The sequence below is a fragment of the Pneumocystis carinii genome (genome assembly GCF_001477545.1).
Source record: "Pneumocystis carinii B80 chromosome Unknown supercont1.5, whole genome shotgun sequence".
Classification (NCBI taxonomy): Eukaryota; Fungi; Ascomycota; class Pneumocystomycetes; order Pneumocystales; family Pneumocystaceae; genus Pneumocystis; species Pneumocystis carinii.
Window position 1 is genome coordinate 48886 of NW_017264717.1, and position 18121 is coordinate 67006.

At 25.1% G+C, this 18121-nt stretch overlaps 7 protein-coding genes across 7 annotated transcripts; 4 read left to right on the top strand and 3 right to left on the bottom strand.

Moving 5' to 3' along the window:
- The first annotated feature begins 1646 nt into the window (after positions 1-1646).
- Positions 1647-2166, top strand: T552_01131 (60S ribosomal protein L30). Its single transcript, XM_018369723.1, has 3 exons — positions 1647-1831; positions 1878-1983; positions 2027-2166. The coding sequence occupies exons 1-3, from the start codon at positions 1702-1704 to the stop codon at positions 2121-2123; spliced, it is 333 nt and encodes a 110-aa protein (XP_018226367.1). The 5' UTR covers positions 1647-1701; the 3' UTR covers positions 2124-2166.
- A 1565-nt stretch (positions 2167-3731) lies between these two features.
- T552_01132 (CDP-diacylglycerol-serine O-phosphatidyltransferase) lies at positions 3732-4789 on the bottom strand. Its single transcript, XM_018369724.1, has 7 exons — positions 4710-4789; positions 4604-4655; positions 4522-4559; positions 4374-4476; positions 4268-4329; positions 4187-4215; positions 3732-4146 (listed from the first exon to the last, which is right to left on the bottom strand). The coding sequence occupies exons 1-7, from the start codon at positions 4744-4746 to the stop codon at positions 3778-3780; spliced, it is 690 nt and encodes a 229-aa protein (XP_018226368.1). The 5' UTR covers positions 4747-4789; the 3' UTR covers positions 3732-3777.
- Positions 4790-4905: 116 nt separating this feature from the next.
- On the bottom strand, positions 4906-5669 carry T552_01133 (hypothetical protein). Its single transcript, XM_018369725.1, has 4 exons — positions 5537-5669; positions 5385-5485; positions 5201-5337; positions 4906-5153 (listed from the first exon to the last, which is right to left on the bottom strand). The coding sequence occupies exons 1-4, from the start codon at positions 5622-5624 to the stop codon at positions 4952-4954; spliced, it is 528 nt and encodes a 175-aa protein (XP_018226369.1). The 5' UTR covers positions 5625-5669; the 3' UTR covers positions 4906-4951.
- A 337-nt stretch (positions 5670-6006) lies between these two features.
- T552_01134 (threonine-tRNA ligase) lies at positions 6007-8662 on the top strand. Its single transcript, XM_018369726.1, has 12 exons — positions 6007-6072; positions 6120-6192; positions 6257-6472; positions 6520-6649; positions 6693-6957; positions 7003-7149; positions 7195-7623; positions 7668-7857; positions 7915-7940; positions 7983-8200; positions 8240-8424; positions 8471-8662. The coding sequence occupies exons 1-12, from the start codon at positions 6049-6051 to the stop codon at positions 8614-8616; spliced, it is 2049 nt and encodes a 682-aa protein (XP_018226370.1). The 5' UTR covers positions 6007-6048; the 3' UTR covers positions 8617-8662.
- A 264-nt stretch (positions 8663-8926) lies between these two features.
- On the top strand, positions 8927-12062 carry T552_01135 (hypothetical protein; the record flags this gene model as incomplete). Its single annotated transcript, XM_018369727.1, has 15 exons — positions 8927-9116; positions 9162-9265; positions 9311-9550; positions 9596-9932; positions 9980-9984; positions 10193-10503; positions 10559-10722; positions 10766-10893; positions 10940-11023; positions 11071-11085; positions 11129-11173; positions 11220-11329; positions 11373-11481; positions 11527-11546; positions 11594-12062. The coding sequence occupies 15 exons, from the start codon at positions 8927-8929 to the stop codon at positions 12060-12062; spliced, it is 2331 nt and encodes a 776-aa protein (XP_018226371.1).
- Positions 12063-12782: 720 nt separating this feature from the next.
- On the bottom strand, positions 12783-14885 carry T552_01136 (hypothetical protein). The gene is made up of 12 exons (XM_018369728.1): positions 14694-14885; positions 14627-14644; positions 14527-14581; positions 14300-14483; positions 13983-14255; positions 13768-13938; positions 13700-13722; positions 13601-13655; positions 13462-13556; positions 13272-13417; positions 13119-13224; positions 12783-13069 (listed from the first exon to the last, which is right to left on the bottom strand). The coding sequence occupies exons 1-12, from the start codon at positions 14839-14841 to the stop codon at positions 12829-12831; spliced, it is 1515 nt and encodes a 504-aa protein (XP_018226372.1). The 5' UTR covers positions 14842-14885; the 3' UTR covers positions 12783-12828.
- Positions 14886-15059: 174 nt separating this feature from the next.
- T552_01137 (hypothetical protein) lies at positions 15060-18117 on the top strand. Its single transcript, XM_018369729.1, has 14 exons — positions 15060-15108; positions 15152-15224; positions 15265-15421; positions 15464-15631; positions 15680-15964; positions 16008-16347; positions 16388-16830; positions 16876-16941; positions 16986-17198; positions 17244-17348; positions 17399-17517; positions 17565-17644; positions 17690-17849; positions 17893-18117. The coding sequence occupies exons 1-14, from the start codon at positions 15105-15107 to the stop codon at positions 18071-18073; spliced, it is 2394 nt and encodes a 797-aa protein (XP_018226373.1). The 5' UTR covers positions 15060-15104; the 3' UTR covers positions 18074-18117.
- The last annotated feature ends 4 nt before the right edge of the window (positions 18118-18121 follow it).

Here is an 18121-nt window from a genome sequence, read left to right on the forward strand (position 1 = left end):
TTGATTGATACTAGTTGATATCGATATATAATTGAGATTTATAATATAGATATGTTTTACATTAATCGTTAAAACTTTGAAATTATCCACTTTTAAAAAAGATATGTTTTATTTATTTGTTTTGAAGTCTTAAGTAGTATTATTCACTTTTAATTTTCTCTGTTGAATTTTATATTTTGAATTGTATTTAAGACTTTTTTTGAAAGTTTTTTTTGAATTTTTTAAATTTTAAAAAATATGTTTATTTAAATGTTGGTTCTTGATTTTTTTGCTAAGTCTTAGAGATTTTTTTTGAGAAATGAAATTACAAAGTATTGGTTTTTGTTAAATATCTAAATCTAATAAATTCAATATAGCATAGGTTTTGTGCTGTAGTATTGAGTTTTCTGAGAATAGCTATGTTTTATTTTATACAGATAGTGCTATTTGAAAAATAATAAAAGGACTATTTTTTAAAAATGACCTATTGTTTTTCATTGGGGAAAATGGCGAGTCATTTGTGACGTTATATTACTACTAGTACAAATTAACAATTTTATGTAGCTAATGGTATTGATTTTATGTTTTAATAGTTTTAATTTAGAATTTATAACGATATATGATATTAATAGGTGTCGTGCGAATTGTTTTATAGATGATGTGTATTTTATAAAAATTAATGTGTTTGAATTGATTTCTCCTATTTTTTAAGGCTAGCAACTTTTTAAACTCGATAAGTTTTTCTAAAATTCTTATGTATAAATGCATTATGATACAATTTCTTTTTTTATATAGAGATGGAACAGTATTTTAGCGTAACTCAATATCAATATTGAAATGAATTTGAAAAAAATATTATATTAGAAATTATCAATTAACGCATAAGATTAGCTTTGTAATCAATTAAAGTGTTATTCTATTTAAATATGTTTTTATATGTTTGAATTTTTTTAAGTTTATCTTTTAATTGTTATGAAATTATAATTTATACTTTGTGTTTTATTGTTATTTATTTAATTTACTAACATTTTTTATATTAAAACAATATAAAATTGTATAATATATATTTATAACGAAGTATCGTTAAGGAATATCATGGTTTTTGGATACCATTGATGTATTTTTGCTAAGTTTTTATTAATAATATATATTTATTGAATCTTATATATGTCCTATATATTTTAATGTTATTTAGAAAATATATTGTATTTCTTATTTCCTTTTTGTTTTAAATAATATTTTAAATATTCTAATTTTATATGAGATTTCTGTATATTTTATAAATAGTTCAGTTCGAGTAGAAAATATTATGATGTTTCAAGGTTATAGTTTATTTTTTTATAAAAATATTATATTTTGTGAATATATGAGTTTTATATTAAACATTAAGGAAATGCATATATATTGAACTGTTTTTAATTATATATAGCTTAATACAATAATTAATTAGTAATATATTCCTATTTTATATATTCACTACTGAAAAAAATTATATACTGTTAACTTTATTATGTTTAAATTTTAATATTTTCGAATAAATATCATTTCAATGAGTTTTTTATGATGTATTTTCGAGTAGTTCGAGTTATTGATTCATTTTAGAACTTAGGTTTTTAACCTCTAGTGACGTTTATTTTATCGGATTTTTTAAGACTTGAAATAAATACTTTATTAATTGTTTCTATATTTGAGGTTTTTGTTTAGGGTTTTTTAGTTTTAAACATGGCTCCTTCTTCTAAAAAAGCAAAGAAGGTTTCAGAATCTCTTAACTCTCGTCTTGCTTTGGTAATGAAATCTGGAAAATGTGTTTTGGGTTATAAATCTACTTTAAAGACTTTACGCAGTGGAAAATGTAAGTTATTTTGCTTTTAGGACGTCTTTTTTCATTGTTGTTTTAGCAAAACTTGTAATTATATCAGGGAATTGCCCCCACTTGAGAAAATCGGAATTGGAATATTATGCTATGTTAGCAAAAACTAATGTTCATCATTACTCTGGCAATAAGTATTTGATTTTCTCTTTTTAAATTTATTTTTATTTTAATTAGTATTGAACTGGGTACTGCATGTGGGAAGTTTTTCCGTATTTCTACTTTAAGTATTACAGATCCTGGTGATTCAGATATTCTTACTTCGACTTTATAAATTATTGGTTTTATATATGAATATGTTTTTAATTGATTGTATATGATATTATTTGTATTATATATGATCTCTACATATAGAATAATTTATATACACATTTATTTGAATACAAAACTTTGTGTATTTTTCTTACTTCTTTATATTTACGCAATATTTATATGTAAACTGTATTGAATGTTATTCGGCCTAAATTTGATTTTTTTTTGATCCAATACTGATGTTTGAATTATATATTTTTGTTTAGTTAAATAATATGTTATAATTTGTAATAATACAAATTACGATTTGTATTATTATATTTTATAAATGGATAAATTATTATAAAAAAATGAATAAATTATTATAAAAAAATAAACAATACAATTAAGTTATTTATTTATTTTTGATTACTTTTGTTCTATATTGGTATTTTATGAAAAATTTATCTTCTTGTTCTTAAGATGAAATAAATTGTAATAAGTTTTAAGACATTCGTGTTTTTTTCATTTTTTTCAATCTGGAAATTCATTAATAAAAGTTATTTTAAAAAGGTTCATTAGAATTTTTGAAAAATTATGTTTTTTTGGATTTTTTTATAATTTAAAGCTTATTAAAAGTTCTGTAATTTAACAATTTGCAATATTTTGATTAATATCTATAATTTTAATAAATTATTTTATATTGTATAAAATTGTTACTTTTATTGATCTTTATTTCCAGATATTTAGATCTAAAATAATATTTATATTATTTTCTTAAAACGAATTGATATATAAAGATTAATATTTCATACAAATAATGTATCCTAATATAATGTTTATTAAAAAATGTTTTTTAATTTTTAAATGAGGATATTTGTTTAGATCTGAAATATAAAATATTAATTTAAATATATAGTAAAAATAAATTTTTATTTAATTTTATTATGTTATACTATTTAGAATTATAAAAAATGTTTAGAAAATATAAACTTTAAGAAATAGAATTTATGTTTTCTTTTTACTTAAATATTCTCTGTTAATTTTAAAATACGATTAATTTTAATTAAAATTGACAGTTATTTTTATAATATTTATATATTTTGCAAAGATCTTTTATTAAAAAAATATAAAACTTCATATCTATATTAGTAAAATAGTATAAATTATTATATCTATGAGATTATATTAATTTTATATTGAAATTTTTATAGTTTATGTTTAAATGCTTTAGTAATCCTATTTTAAAATCATTGCAAAACTTTGAAATGAGCCATGGCAATTGTTTTATTTTAAAATATATACAAAGATATTTAAATTATCATATATATGTTTAATATTATTTATTAGAAAAAATAGTAATATTCGGTTAAATTTATCCTAACTTTTGATTTTTTAATTATATTTATTTTATCTTTATTTCTAAAAAGGTAATAATATTTGATTGCATAAAGAATTATTCATTTGAATACTTTTGCACTTATGTATTGTTTTTATTAATAAATTCTATACAAAAATATAATACTTAAACTCAGTATGATATGAATTGTATCAAATTTTTATAAAATACAAATATTAGGTTTTACATAGATCCTGTTCAGTGTAATAATGTAATGATATTTTTGTTTTTAAATTTTTTTAGTGAAAATAGTTTATAACTATCCATTATGCGCAAAATTTGCAGTTTTTATTTGATATTATATTTTACGTACTTTTAAAGTTTTGCTGCACATGGCACAGCCACTTAATGCAAAAACAATGGCTGCCGGATGAAATTCAAAAAAGGAATTTTTGTAGATTACTCCAAAAGGAAGTTTTTCAAGAATCCAACCAGATCTAACCCACCAGCCCATTATAGCAACTATTGATAATGTAGTTGGAATTGGTGTGCCTTCGAAATATTTCAATTTTCCATATTTATCTTTTGGTAATGAATCGACTGAAATATTAAACCTGGCCAACCTAGAAATTCCGCAAAGTACAAAAAAAGAAAGAATTATACTGTCTATTAATGTTCGTATGCCTAAAGCAAATGCAAATACCGATGGTGCAATACCAAAAGATACCTAATAATTTTAATATGAAAAAAAACATATAGTTACTGACTAAATCAGCTAAACTATCGAGCTCTCTTCCTATAAAGTTTAGACATTTCTTTTTCGAATGTAAAATATATAGATATTTAACCTATTGGCGAGCTTTTTTTTCTCCATCTAGCTACTCTTCCATCTAAGAAATCAAAACATAATCTTTTATAATTAATATATTAATTTTTTATATAAATAAAAAACACCCTAATGGCATTAATGTCATGGATTTCCAGAGCCATGCAGTATCTAGTGGATCCCCAAGACAATATTTCATCGATGAAAATACGCTCATGATACCACAAAATCCTTTATAGTTATTAGTAATTAAAAGAAAAAAATAAGAAATTGAACCATTTAGTTCCGTAATAAAGTCTGCTAGTTGGAGAGTCCTAGATTAAATATTAGATATGAAATTATTTATAATTGATCTAACCGAATCAGTGAAAAGTGTCTGTCATTATAAATATTAGTAGAAGACTTTTTTTCTTAATTAACAATTTTAGAAGCGTAGATTTAAATCAATATAATTAATCCGTTACCTGTTTTATTTAATATAGATGTTTTGTTTTTAGGCATTTTTCAGTGATTTTTATAAATTCATATATCGATATATAGAACACAAGCTATGTAAATGAAATAAGCTTTTAACTAAAATAGCAATATAAATGGGAATATATAAAGACTACGTAATATATATTATGGAAAAAGTGCAAAATCTCTTTATCAAATTAATATTTTTCGGTTAGATTTTTTATTTTAAAGCTATTTTTTTAAAGCTTTTTTAGCGATTGCGTTTAAAATTTCTTTGGCCAGCTTTAGGTTTTCTAAAAGATCCAAAATTCTTTCGATTGCCCATTGAGGATCTATCTTTCTTATTGAATTTTTGATGAAACCTGTTACCTTTGGCTTGATTACCAGCTTGAAACATACCATGTTTTTTTTTTGCAATGGCAGGTTTAGGCTGTGATAAAAATCGCTCAAGACTATTATGATATTAGAAATTTTAAAGTCTATAAAATACATATATTACGGCAAAAGTTTATCGTTTTCAATATATACTTTGTCTCCTGGATTAAATGAAGTCGCAACAATGCCTTCCTGTGGTTTAACAGTAAAATATACCTGATTTATTGGTCCAAGAACTTCATCAACTTTTCCAATCAAACACTATTACTATTAGTGTTAAAAATATAAGTTATGTAATCAATTAAAACATTATTTTTAAGATATATGGTGGCATTAAAGTACGGTATTTTTGTATGTGTTGATGCATATAACATTTCTCCCTCGCAAGCATGTACAAATGAACCAATTTCTGATGAAAAAAATGTAAATTATAAATTTTATTAATACTTTATTTTCTTACCAACATTACCTGCATTGGATGAAGTATTATTATATCCTTTCCATTTATTTCTGTTTTGATTATGACTCTGAAAATGTTGTTTGCTCATTAAAAAGTTTTTGAATTTTTAGAGATCGTGGAATGTTTTGAAATAACTTCAAGATTTAACAATAAGAGTGCTTGAATAAAATATAAAAATATGCACAAAGATAACACAGTTGATTGATTTTTTATAGGATATAATGAAACCCAAAGAGAGCTACAGTACCACTATTCTTATTAAAATCATAAATTTATAATTATCGAAAGATTCTCTCGATAATTATAAATTTAGTGTGTCCCGTGCTAATTTTAGTGTTAAATGTGTCCCTTAATTCGTATATTTTAGGATATTTTATCAACTACATTAAATCATGATAATTTATAATTCACTTTTGATAAAAACAAAAATTTTGATTTTCTATATGTTTTCTTAGAATAGTATTATTTTAGAATTTTAAGGATAAATGAGAAATTAGGGAAAATTTAGAGAAATGAATGAAAAATGTTTAGTTGAGGTTTATATATTTTGAAAAAAAATAAAGATTTACCTAAGGTTATTCAGAAACCGGCATATATAGATCATCGGCTTTCTATGTTTGAAAAGCTTTATGATGAATATAAAAGAGAAATACAGGGTATGTTGGTATTTTTCACAGAGAAAATGAATTGTATTAATAAATGACTGATTTTGATGAATAGATAAAGAGCATTTAGAAATTGATATCACTCTTCCAGATGGCAATTCACTGAAAGGAACGAGCTGGAAAACTACTCCTTTGGAAATTTCTAAAAGAATATCTAAAAGTTTATCTGAAAAGGTTATAATTGCTCAGGTTAATGATGTTTTGTGGGATTTGGAGAGACCATTTGAAAAATCATCTACTTTAAAGTTATTGGATTTTAATACTCCTGAGGGTTTTATTTTAAAAAAAGAAGTATATTAATTGCTTAATTTTAAATAGGAAAAAAAGTGTTTTGGCATTCTAGTGCGCATATTCTTGGTGAGGCTGCGGAAAGATACTATGGTTGTCATCTTTGTATCGGGCCACCAACTGATGATGGATTTTTTTATGAAATGGCAATTCCTAATAGGTATTTTAATAAATGATTGTTATTTCATTTTTTATATTTTTAGAACGGTGCTTAAGCAAGATTATTCTGATCTGGAAAATTTGATTAAGTTTATTATATGTGAAAAACAACCGTTTCAACGTTTAATTGTAACGAAAGAGAATTTATTAGAAATGTTTAAACATAATAATTATAAACAAGCAATTATATCGTCAAAAGTCCCTGATGGTGAATCCTCTACTGTTTATCGATGTGGCACTCTTGTGGATTTTTGTATGGGACCTCACGTACCTCATACTGGGAAAATAAAAGTATTAAGTATATTAAAGGTTGGTTTTTTTATATTTTTTTGACTTAAAAAAACATCTTATCAGAATTCATCTTCATATTTTATGGGTCATGTTACAAAAGATTCGTTGCAAAGAATTTATGGTATAAGTTTTCCTGATAATAAGCAAATGTTAGACTATATGAATTTTCTTACCGATGCTGAAAAGAGAGATCATAGAAGAATCGGAAGGGTAGTTTATTTTATTATTATGAATTATATTTTAATAAAATTAAAGGAACAAGAGCTTTTTTTTTTCCATGAGCTCAGTCCTGGTAGTTGTTTCTTTTTACCTTATGGAACTCGTATATACAATCGATTATTAGAATTCATGAAATCTGAGTATAGAAAACGGGGATTTAATGAAGTTATAACACCAAATATTTATAATTCAAAACTTTGGAAAATTTCTGGACATTGGCAAAATTATTCTGAAAATATGTTTTCATTTGATGTTGAAAAGGAACAATATGCTTTAAAGCCAATGAATTGCCCTGGTCATTGTCTTATGTTTGCAATGCATAATAGAAGTTATCGTGATCTTCCTTTAAGATATGCTGATTTTGGTGTTCTTCATAGAAATGAGTTTTCTGGAGCTTTGGCTGGATTAATGCGTGTTCGAAGGTTTCAACAGGATGATGCACATATTTTTTGTACTTCTGATCAAGTTGAGTTGAAATATTTTGTTAGAATAAATATCTTATTTATTAGGTTAAAGAAGAAATTGTGAATTGTTTTGAATTCCTAAAATATGTATATGAAGTATTCGGTTTTTCTTTTAGGTTAAAACTCTCTACTCGTCCAGAAAAATTTATTGGTGATATTGAAACATGGAATCTGGCAGAAAAAAGTTTAGAATCTGCTTTAAATGATTTTGGATTGCCATGGGAGATAAATCCAGGTTAATATTATACCTATATATATGTATAGTTTTTGTTATATTGATATAATATTATAGGCGACGGTGCATTTTATGGACCAAAGGTTGTATTTTTTAAAAAAGAAGAGCCAATTTAATTATTAAAGGTTGATATTGAGATTTCTGATGCTTTAAGGAGGCTTTATCAATGTGCTACAATTCAGCTTGATTTTTTCTTGCCAGAATGTTTTAACTTAGAGTATCGTATAGCTTGTGATGAAAAAGAAAAAACCATTTATGCAAGGCCTGTGATAATACATCGTGCTATACTTGGAAGTATTGAAAGAATGATTGCTATTTTGATTGAACATTATGGTGGAAAATGGTAATATGCTCTTTTTTTTTAATATTTTCCTAATTTTAGGCCATTTTGGCTTTCTCCTCGCCAAATAATGATTATACCTATTTCAAAGGCATTTAAGGATTATTCAAAATATGTATATGATAAACTTCATGATAATGGATTCTACGTTGATATAGATTTGAGTGATAATACTTTAAATAAGATGATTAGAAATGCTCAAATAACTCAATATAATTTTATATTCGGTATTATATAGTTTTTTGGGATTTTAAATATTTATTGATAATATAGTTATTGGGCAAGAAGAATTAGATTCAAATACAGTGATGGTGCGAAATCGAGATAATCAATCAAAACAAATTCGAATTTTGCTTGATGATGTTATAATTAAACTTAGATATCTTCAGCTTTATAGGAAGAATGATAATAGTTTATAGAATAATTATCAAACAGTTATAAAAATATATTTATTTTTTTTAAAATATACTATATATACTTATTTTTTTTTAAAGTATATATATATTTTAAAGTATACTATATATTATTATTAAAGTATACTATATATATTAAAGTATACTATATATATTAAAGTATACTATATATATATATATTATTTTTAAGGTGTATATATATATTATTTTTAAATATATATATATATATTAAAGTATATATATTTCGATATTTTCGACCTTTAAAAGATTACTCAAAAAAAAAAGTTTAACTGCGGCTTTTTTTAAAATAATTGAGATGGGTTTTTCAGAGACAGCGGTTCTTAGAAGTGAGCCCGAGAGTAATCAAGAAAACCTCCCGGATATGTCTCTTGCTTTAAAAGAAAATTTGTCAAGAGATGCTCATTATAACAATTTAGATTCTATATTTTCATCTTCTTTTTCAAGGAGTCTTGATCCTACGAAAAATCTTGCTTCTCGTTTTAGTTGTAAGATTTATGATATGTCTTTCAATTTTTTTTATTGTTAATTAGCATGGAAAATTTTGTTAAAAGAGCTTATTATTTACTTTAAGGCAGTTATTAATATTGAAGAAGTTAAGGCAAATGAGTTTAGGAAGTTGGGAAATATACTTAGTGTGAGTTTTTTAATATTCTTTATATATTTTAAAAGGTTTGAATAGGTTCATGCAGATAAAAGCACTTTTCGAGATGGTGGAATTCAAGATGTTGAAAAAGTCTTTTGTGATTGGAATCGGAAATATTCTACTCATTTGTCTACAATACCAAATAGTGTAAACCAGGAAATCATTTCCAAGTTAGAGAAACTTAGAGCAATGTTGACTCTACGTGTTAAAGATATTTTGAAAATGTCTTCTCAGTTCCGCAATAATTTAGGTAAGGAAGCAGATACCACTAAAAAGGTAATATTGAATTAACTGCTTAATGTTTTGAATTAAAAACATTAGTTGATGGAAGTTTATAAACAATCTTTGTTAAGATGGGAATCTACTCCTTATCAAATTACTTCTAGAACAGATCCATATATTATTAAGCTTTCATTGGAAAGACAAATTACACAAACTCTTTTTGAAGAGAATGCTTTACATCAAGCTTATTTAAATATAGAGAATTATTGTCGTAATATTGAAAAATCTGTAATAAATACTGTTCGAGAAGTTTTTGGTGAATATAAGAATATTCTTCAAAGAGAAGTCACATTTATATCTGATTTTAATAAAAACATTGTTACTACAGATGATTCTATTTCTCTTGATAGGGGATGGAATAATTTTCTTAGAGAAGGTAGTTTTATTTTAAAATTAATTTTATTTTATATTAATCTTTATTAGATTCTGTGTTCAAGCTTCTTATTGGTGATTGATATGATTCTAGTTTATTTTATTTTTTTATATATATTTTTTTTTTTTTTGAACTTTTTTTTTATGTAATTTCCGGTAAAAAATTTTTAATATATATATTTAACAGATAGCAATTTTTATGTTTGTTTAAATATTTCTGCTTCTGCAATGGCTGATATGGATTGTTCTTTTAATGATTCTGAGGATTCTGTTAATTTCCGCAAACTTAGGTATTTTTGTGATCTTTTATATGCTCAGAATCATCCCGCTGTTAAAGAGATACGTAGCGGCATTCTACAAAGGAGAAGTGGATTTTTCAGATCCTTCAGTAGCAGATTTTATGTACTTACTCCATCTGGATTTCTTCATGAATTCAAATCGGACAATTTTTCATTCTATCAAGCACCAAAAATGTCCTTATGTCTTCGTGAATGTGAAATTTGCGAACATAGTTCTGCTGATTCTCAGACATATAAATTTTCTTTGAAAGGATCTAAAAAGGGCAATTCTGATCGGTATGTTGTTGGCTATATGCGTTTGTAGAGATTTATAGACCTTATATTTTTATAGAAATCATAAAATTGTTTTTAGAACAAATACGTATGACGACATGATTGACTGGTATAATAATATAAAGAAATTCACGGGGCTATTCAATATGCCTGAAAATGAATTTAGGGATTATATTGTAGCCCTGCAAGTAGGGAATTCAGCGGATGATCAAGCAAGAGATGGTAATATATTGTTAATGTTCTGTTAAGGTTCTTACATTTTTAGCTCCAAATGATGCATCCGATAAGAAAGAGGAGTTTTCATTACCTTTGAAAGATGGTTTTAAAGATGATATTGATATTATGACATCATTATCTAGTGCTTTTTATGAGACATTGTCTTCGGAGCATAATGTAATTTGTTAATATAAACATGTAAATTTCGTTTAATGTTAAAAAGGGACGAGTGGATGATGCAGCAAATAAAGAAGATATAAATAAGGATCATGTCGTGAATGAAAATGGTGATTTAAACAAAGATAATGTAAATAGCGTTTTTTTTTAATTGATTTATCTGATATTTTATTTTAGTCTTCTGGTGAAAAGGTTTAATTGATTAACCTATATTTTTATGATTAAGAGTAAATAGAATGGGACGCTTGTTTGTTTGAACGGCGATATTACTTCTGGACAGGTTAGTTTTTTATGTAGACTTTAAAGATTTGTTCATGATTTTTTAGGAGAAATCTGAGAAGGATCTGTCAGCTGATACTTCTGCTTTATTGGATAATTCTGGCACATGTGCAAATGTTTCTATTGGCCTAAAAGACACGACATTTAAGTCTTTAAGGTTGTGTTTTTAATGTTTGAGGTGATATATTAAATTTAAAAAGTCGTTCTTCATATTCATCAACAAATGAATATTCATGTCCTATGGAGATTCAAAATTCTTCTCTCGATAACAAATCGAATTTAGGTGAATCGGCAGTTGATACTCAAAAGGTAGAGTAGCTATTTTTTTCTAAAGTAACATTATTAATGATTTAGGATTCTAATCAAAAAGATCAGTAATAATTAATATGGTTTATTTTTTCTTTTTTTTATGTTTCAATAGATCTTGTTCTTTATACCCAGTAGCTGAATTTCAGGCAAATAATAATCAAGAATCATGTTCATTGCCATCACTTGGTTTATCTCAGTCGTCTTTATTAGCAGCTACTCAATCTAAATTTAAGGAGGATTTGGGACGGACTACTCTTTCTAATTTGGATACAAGTGATGTTTCTGACAATAAATTGGATTCAGAGCAAGTGCAATCTCCGAAAAATATAGAATTAGCGAATAAAGAAGATAACATATCTGATGTTCCTTCTGATAAAGCATTAGATGGTGCAGAATCATGTTCTCGGAAGTCTTTGGTGAAACCGGAATATCAATCGCTTAGTGCTGTTTCCGGTTTGGAAGTTTTAGAGGAATCTGATCATAAAGAATTAAAAGAAAATCAGAAAGTATTAGATGATAATGATTATTCAACCAAGGAATTACATAAAAGCGATAAGGATGGGCTTAGTAAAAACGTATAGGGATATGAAAACTATAATATATAATATGGTAATCATATTTGAGATATTTTATGGTTTATCTTTTAATATTCCTCGAAATATAATGTTTAAGATTAAGATAAATTTATGAATTTTTTATATTCTTTGGGATTTATATATTGTAGATGATTTTGAATGATGAAATCTACTATTTTGATTATGATTATTTATCTTGTTATGTAATTACATGTGACTTTATTAAAATATCAAATTTTTATTTTAGAGAAAGTCATATGAAATATTTAGAATAGTATCATTATGATTTTTTTTATATGTTTTTGATTTTGGATTAGTATTTTTTATTGGAATAAATTTTAAAGATGAAATACTTTTGCAAATCTTACGCAAGAATTTATTTAATGCGATAGGATAGAAATATAAATTTAAAATATAATTTATATTTAAGATATAAAATATCTATAGAATTGCTGAATATAATTTAATAATTTCTATATAATATCAGCAATAATATCATTTAATAGCTTCCTTTATGTATTGAGTAGTTTTATTCGTTCTTGAGATAATTTTACAGGATAATCGATATCTACATTTGATTATCTGTCTCAAGTTTTGTTATTTCAGAATACTTAATAATTTCATTTTCAGGTATAGCTACTTCATTATAATTTTAGATTATCTTAAGAGGCAACTATTTTAAATACAAGTAAATATACTAGGATTTTATCTATACGTTTTAAAAGTTTGTTAATTTCAAATATGTTTTCCCCTATGCTTTTTTTGATATTTACTAACATGAATGTTTGATGTATTTTTGAGTAAGTTCTGATGACAGAATTTTTTGTTTTTTAAGTAAGTAGCTAAAAAAATTGGGTGATTTTAAAAATTCGCCATAAAATAGTCGACATGTGTAACTCTTAGAATAATTTGCAGTTTTTTTAAAGGGAATAAAAGGCCCGTAAGATGCTAATGAATTAAGAAAGTCTTTTTCCCTAAATGGTTTTAGTTTGGGTATGTCTTTAAATAAATTTCTTATAAATATTAGAATTCGAATATATATATTCAGTGTTAAAGACTTACATTTCAGTAGGCATTAATGTAAAAAGATATTTATCAATTGGTTTTAGAAAATTTTCTGTAAGTTTTGAAAAATGATATAAAACAAAGTTATTTAAAACAATATAATCTATTTAGATTATAAATTTTAGAATAAATAATAAAAATAAATCGCACCTCTTTTTGATAAAAGATTTATACGTATATTCGAAATTTTCTGTAAAAATTTTTTATCTTTAGCTACTGCTCTTTTATGTATAAATTTTAAAATAGGTGTAATAACTATAGAATACTGCTTAATATGATTTGTATTTGTTATAAGGCTTATGTTTTTGTTAATTTTTTTTATATTTTTGCAATTACATACTTGTTTTTCCTCATTAATATAATATTGCAAATATTTTCAAAGAATTTAATAATTACTGGATTCGTTACACCTAAGATAAAGCCTTTAGAAGATACCTAGACAAAGTAAAATAATATTAATGATGATGAAACAATATTACATGTGCTTGATCTAAAAATACAGTAAAATCATTTTCTTGAATAGTAAAATAAGGTCTATAAGAAAGTAAGGTAAAATATAAATTCTTATAAAATATAACCTATAGTCTCCAGAATATTTTATCTAGATTGTTATATTAGAACTTCACAAAAAAAAAAAGTAGTATACAGGTTTTATTAGATCCATTAATGCAAGAACCATTTCAGTAGATATATTTGGATTATCCGTAAGTAATAATAAAGGTTTCCCAAGAAGTATAACTTCCCATATTGTATACAAAGATACTATTGTACTATGGAAATATAAAAATAGAGGTGCTCCAAAAGTAAATGCAGATATCTAATAATTAGATTAATGCAAATTAAATATCTTAAGTAGCTTACATGTTTTTCTGTAGGAAACTTTCTTAAAGAATATATATTTTCTATATTTGAAGTTTCTATAGATGATGGGAAAATATCTGTATAGTAAATATCCCCCATAAAAGGAAGTTTTAGGATAAAATTTGATTTAAGGCTAGGCCATTTTGAAATGGTACGCACAGCAGTTTCCAAAACTGAAATATCATAATTTAAGAAATAGTTTTGACCTAATATAGATACTATTTTACTAAAAATACCCGGAAAAGAATTTACACTTAATAAAATAATAGATTTCTATATGTATTAAAAGTATATTGGCTTTTATAATAACAATATACCTGAAAATATCCCCTTTCTGCGGAAGTGTCTCTTTTTTGACTGAAAAAAACATAGCCATTTATGAAGTTTTCATTTGCATTAAAATTATAGATTTCTTTTTTTAAAGTATTTAAACGGATTCTGAACGAATAAACAATATCTGTTTCTTCTTTCAAGTTCGAATCAGGGAATGATGAAAAGCAGCTGAAATTTTATTAGTATATCTCTATTTGAAAAAAATAATTACATATTTTTTCTCTCTTCTTCTGAAAAATTAAAATACGGATAAATTATTTCTAGATCTTATACAAATTATTAGAAATGATATACCTAAATATTTAATAAACCTTGCCCAAGTTTAATATCTATATAATTAATACTATTAAAAGCTAAAAAAGGGAAGACAAGGTATACCAAAGTTTATTACCAGAAAACAAAGACACCATTCAAGAAATCTTTCTTGTCCCCTCTTATCTATTTCGATAGGCCATGATTTAAGGTCTCCCTCTTTCCGTTCAATATAAGGATTTTTTATTGATAACTCATCAGTTTTAGTTTCCATGAAAGCTAAAAAAATGGTTTTAAAAAGACTATTTATGTCTTTTTAAAGCGTTAAACAAAATTTTACTGTTATTCTAATATTAGCAATTGAATTTTTCTCAAATACTATTCAAAAGAATAATCATTTAAATTATTTTTTTATATTTTTGTAGTTCGAATGATTTTTATGATTGATTTTAATTGAAATTAAAAACAATTTGGAATTAAATAATTTAAATTCGTTGAGGACAATTTTGTATCTTGATATAGGATCATATTCTTTTAATGGGTTAAATATATTTAAAAATACGAATTGGTTAACAATTTTATAGATGATTCTATACTTCAAGGTCTTCAAAATCGTCTTTATGAAAAAAGAAAATCAGCTGCATATGAAGTTGAAAAGTATGTAATTTTTTTTCCTTAAATGGTTTTTAACTGCAAGGCTTACTCGTGAATGCCTTAATAATAATGATACAACAAGAATAAGACAAATAATTAATATTCTTTGTCAAGATTTTATTTATGGACCTTCACGTGTTGCTAACTCTATGTTTGGTGGGCTTATTGGTCTTGCTGCTGTTGTAATAGCTATTGGACAGGTTTATATTTGATATTATATGTTTATGTATTAAATATTTTAGGATGTAGCTGAATATTTAGAGGATATTGTTCCTCCCGTTTTGTCATGTTTTTCGGACCAAGAATATAGAGTTAGATATTATGCTTGTGAGAGTATGTATAATATTGCAAAAGTTGCAAAAGGAGAGATATTATTATATTTTAATGAAATTTTTGATGCTTTGTCCAAGGTAATAATATTGAAGAAATATAAAAAATATATATGTTTATTTTGACAGCTGTCTTCTGATACTGAGCCATCTGTGAAAAATGGTGCAGAACTTCTTGATCGTCTTATAAAAGATATAGTTTCTGAAAAGACTACGAGTTATACTTCTGTTTTACATTCATGTAGTCCAGTCAATTCCTCTAAGGCTTTAAATATTGACTCGTCTGCTCTACTTATTGTTGAAGAATCAAAAAAATCCATTGCATTTTCGTTGGAAAAATTTATACCAATGCTTTCTGAACGTATATATGTAATAAATCCTTTTACGAGGATGTTTTTAGTATCATGGATTACAGTCTGAAATCTTTGATTTTTTATAACTCTTTTGATTGTTAAAGGTTCTTGATTCGGTTCCTGATTTAGAACTTATTACATATTTGCCTAAATTCCTTGATGGATTAATTAAATTTTTAAGTGATTCTCACCAGGATGTTCGAAATGTTACTGATAGAGTTTTAATGGATTTTTTATCAGAAATAAAAAGAATTTCTAATATAAAAAAAGGACTTGTACTTAAAAAGGTTAAATCTGGTTCGTCTTTTCAAAGTTTAATAAATGGTGATGATACTCAAAATGATTTAATGTTTGTTGAAGATGGCAAATGGATTCCTGGTCAGGATGTATTTATTCATTATTCTAAAATTATTGAAATATTACTTCCTCATATTAGTTCTTCTGGTTAGTATCTTAGATTTTGTTTCTTTATTAATTTAAAAAGAAGAGTCAATACAGTTGATGGCGTTAAGATGGATTGCTGAATTTTTTAATATTTGTCCTGTCGATCTTTTAAAATTCATACCACGTCTTATATCACTTGTTCTTCCCGCATTATCTTTAGGGGGTGAATCTTCACGTCAAGCAGCTTTAGAGATTAATCAAAATCTATGTAATTTAGTATCAGAAGCATTGGAGAGTGATAAGATTACTATGAAACTAGCTCAGTTCCATTCATCTAAGCCATCTTCTAGTGAAGCTGATCTTTCTTTTTATAAAGCTATGAAAGATGATCAAAAAAATGATGTTTTTTCATCTTTTAGAGATATTTTGGATTATTCGAGTACTGTGAATGCGCTTACGTTGCAATTTTTAGATGAACATGAACAAACGCGAGTTGCTGCATTGAATTGGCTTATTATGTTACATAATTTGGCTCCTCAAAAGGTAGCGTTTATAAGTTATTTTTATTATTTTGATTTATTATAAAAGGTTCTTACTTTAGATGATGGTACATTTCCTTGTCTTTTAAAAATTCTTTCTGATCCTAGTGATGAGGTATGTTGGTTTATTTTTCAATATTTTTATACATGATTGTTTAGGTTATTATAAAGGATTTACAACTTCTTGCGCAAATCTCATCTGCTAATAAAGATGATTATTTTGATGCATTTATGGTTAATTTATTGTCACTTTTTAGTACTGATCGTCGGTTACTTGAAACTCGTGGAAGTTTAATTGTTCGTCAGTTATGTATTTATCTTAAATCAGAAAGAATATATTGTACATTAGCAGAAAATTTAGAAAAAGATGAAGTACGCAATCTTTTTATTGTTTTTAGTTTTTGAAATATATATTAGGATTTGGAATTTGCAAGTATTATGGTACAAAATCTAAATAATAATCTTATGACTTCACCAGAGTTATCTGACTTTCGAAAAAGACTTAAGAATTTGGAATTTAAGGTATTTTTATCTTATATATATATATATATATATATATATTATTTTTTTAGGATGGTCAATCTTTATTTGTAAGTTTATATCGTTGTTGGTGTCATAATGCTGTTGCTACATTTTCTCTATGTCTTTTAGCTCAAGCATATGAGCAAGCGGCTAATTTGCTTCAAATATTGTTAATATTCATTTGTTTTGTCTTAATTAGACTGATTAATTACGTAGTGCAGAGTTAGAAATGACCGTTAGCATGCTTGTACAAATTGATACATTGGTTCAACTTTTGGAATCTCCTGTTTTTACATGTAAATATAATATTTTTATATTTTTTTTAGATTTTAATCTTTTAGATCTTCGGCTTCAACTTTTAGAGCCAGACAAATATCCTTATCTTTATAAATGTCTTTATGGCTTGCTTATGTTACTTCCTCAATCTTCTGCGTTTTCTACATTGAAAAATCGTTTAAATAGTGTATCTTCTATAGGACTTTTTCAGTTTTTTTCTAAACAGTAAGTTTTTTTTTAGATACAATGATTATTGAATGTTTTCAAGGAACAATCCTGAAAAACATAAATTAAAAAATAAGGCAGATGAAATGAGATGGCCAGAATTATTGGAAAAATTTCGAAGTGTTCAAAATAAACATGAAAAGGCTAGACAGCAGAATAAAATTTTGATTTCTAAAACTTCTGGTAGTTTTTTAAAGATGGCACCTATATCCTACCTCTCGTGAAATGAGTTTTTCGATTTTATATTATTAATTTAACACAAAAATAAAAAC

What these genes read in the sequence shown, in the direction of transcription:
- T552_01131 (XM_018369723.1), top strand. Translation starts at nt 1,702, where the DNA reads ATGGCTCCTTCTTCTAAAAAAGCAAAGAAGGTTTCAGAATCTCTTAAC. An exon ending in GACTTTACGCAGTGGAAAAT is followed by an intron (nt 1,832 to 1,877) that starts GTAAGTTATTTT and finishes TTGTTGTTTTAG; the next exon opens with CAAAACTTGTAATTATATCA. An exon ending in CATCATTACTCTGGCAATAA is followed by an intron (nt 1,984 to 2,026) that starts GTATTTGATTTT and finishes TATTTTAATTAG; the next exon opens with TATTGAACTGGGTACTGCAT.
- T552_01136 (XM_018369728.1), bottom strand. Translation starts at nt 14,841, where the DNA reads ATGGAAACTAAAACTGATGAGTTATCAATAAAAAATCCTTATATTGAA. An exon ending in CAGAAAGGGGATATTTTCAG is followed by an intron (nt 14,256 to 14,299) that starts GTATATTGTTAT and finishes TAATACATATAG; the next exon opens with AAATCTATTATTTTATTAAG. An exon ending in ATATTAATGAGGAAAAACAA is followed by an intron (nt 13,418 to 13,461) that starts GTATGTAATTGC and finishes CAAAAACATAAG; the next exon opens with CCTTATAACAAATACAAATC.
- T552_01132 (XM_018369724.1), bottom strand. Translation starts at nt 4,746, where the DNA reads ATGCCTAAAAACAAAACATCTATATTAAATAAAACAG. An exon ending in ATCTATATTAAATAAAACAG is followed by an intron (nt 4,656 to 4,709) that starts GTAACGGATTAA and finishes TTGTTAATTAAG; the next exon opens with AAAAAAAGTCTTCTACTAAT. An exon ending in CTTTATTACGGAACTAAATG is followed by an intron (nt 4,477 to 4,521) that starts GTTCAATTTCTT and finishes ATAACTATAAAG; the next exon opens with GATTTTGTGGTATCATGAGC.
- T552_01133 (XM_018369725.1), bottom strand. Translation starts at nt 5,624, where the DNA reads ATGAGCAAACAACATTTTCAGAGTCATAATCAAAACAGAAATAAATGG. An exon ending in ATCCAATGCAGGTAATGTTG is followed by an intron (nt 5,486 to 5,536) that starts GTAAGAAAATAA and finishes TTTTTTCATCAG; the next exon opens with AAATTGGTTCATTTGTACAT. An exon ending in GAAAACGATAAACTTTTGCC is followed by an intron (nt 5,154 to 5,200) that starts GTAATATATGTA and finishes ATATCATAATAG; the next exon opens with TCTTGAGCGATTTTTATCAC.
- T552_01137 (XM_018369729.1), top strand. An exon ending in ATAATTTGGCTCCTCAAAAG is followed by an intron (nt 16,831 to 16,875) that starts GTAGCGTTTATA and finishes TTATTATAAAAG; the next exon opens with GTTCTTACTTTAGATGATGG. An exon ending in TTTCTGATCCTAGTGATGAG is followed by an intron (nt 16,942 to 16,985) that starts GTATGTTGGTTT and finishes ATGATTGTTTAG; the next exon opens with GTTATTATAAAGGATTTACA.
- T552_01134 (XM_018369726.1), top strand. Translation starts at nt 6,049, where the DNA reads ATGAATGAAAAATGTTTAGTTGAG. An exon ending in ATGAAAAATGTTTAGTTGAG is followed by an intron (nt 6,073 to 6,119) that starts GTTTATATATTT and finishes AAGGTTATTCAG; the next exon opens with AAACCGGCATATATAGATCA. An exon ending in TTTTTTGTACTTCTGATCAA is followed by an intron (nt 7,624 to 7,667) that starts GTTGAGTTGAAA and finishes CTTATTTATTAG; the next exon opens with GTTAAAGAAGAAATTGTGAA.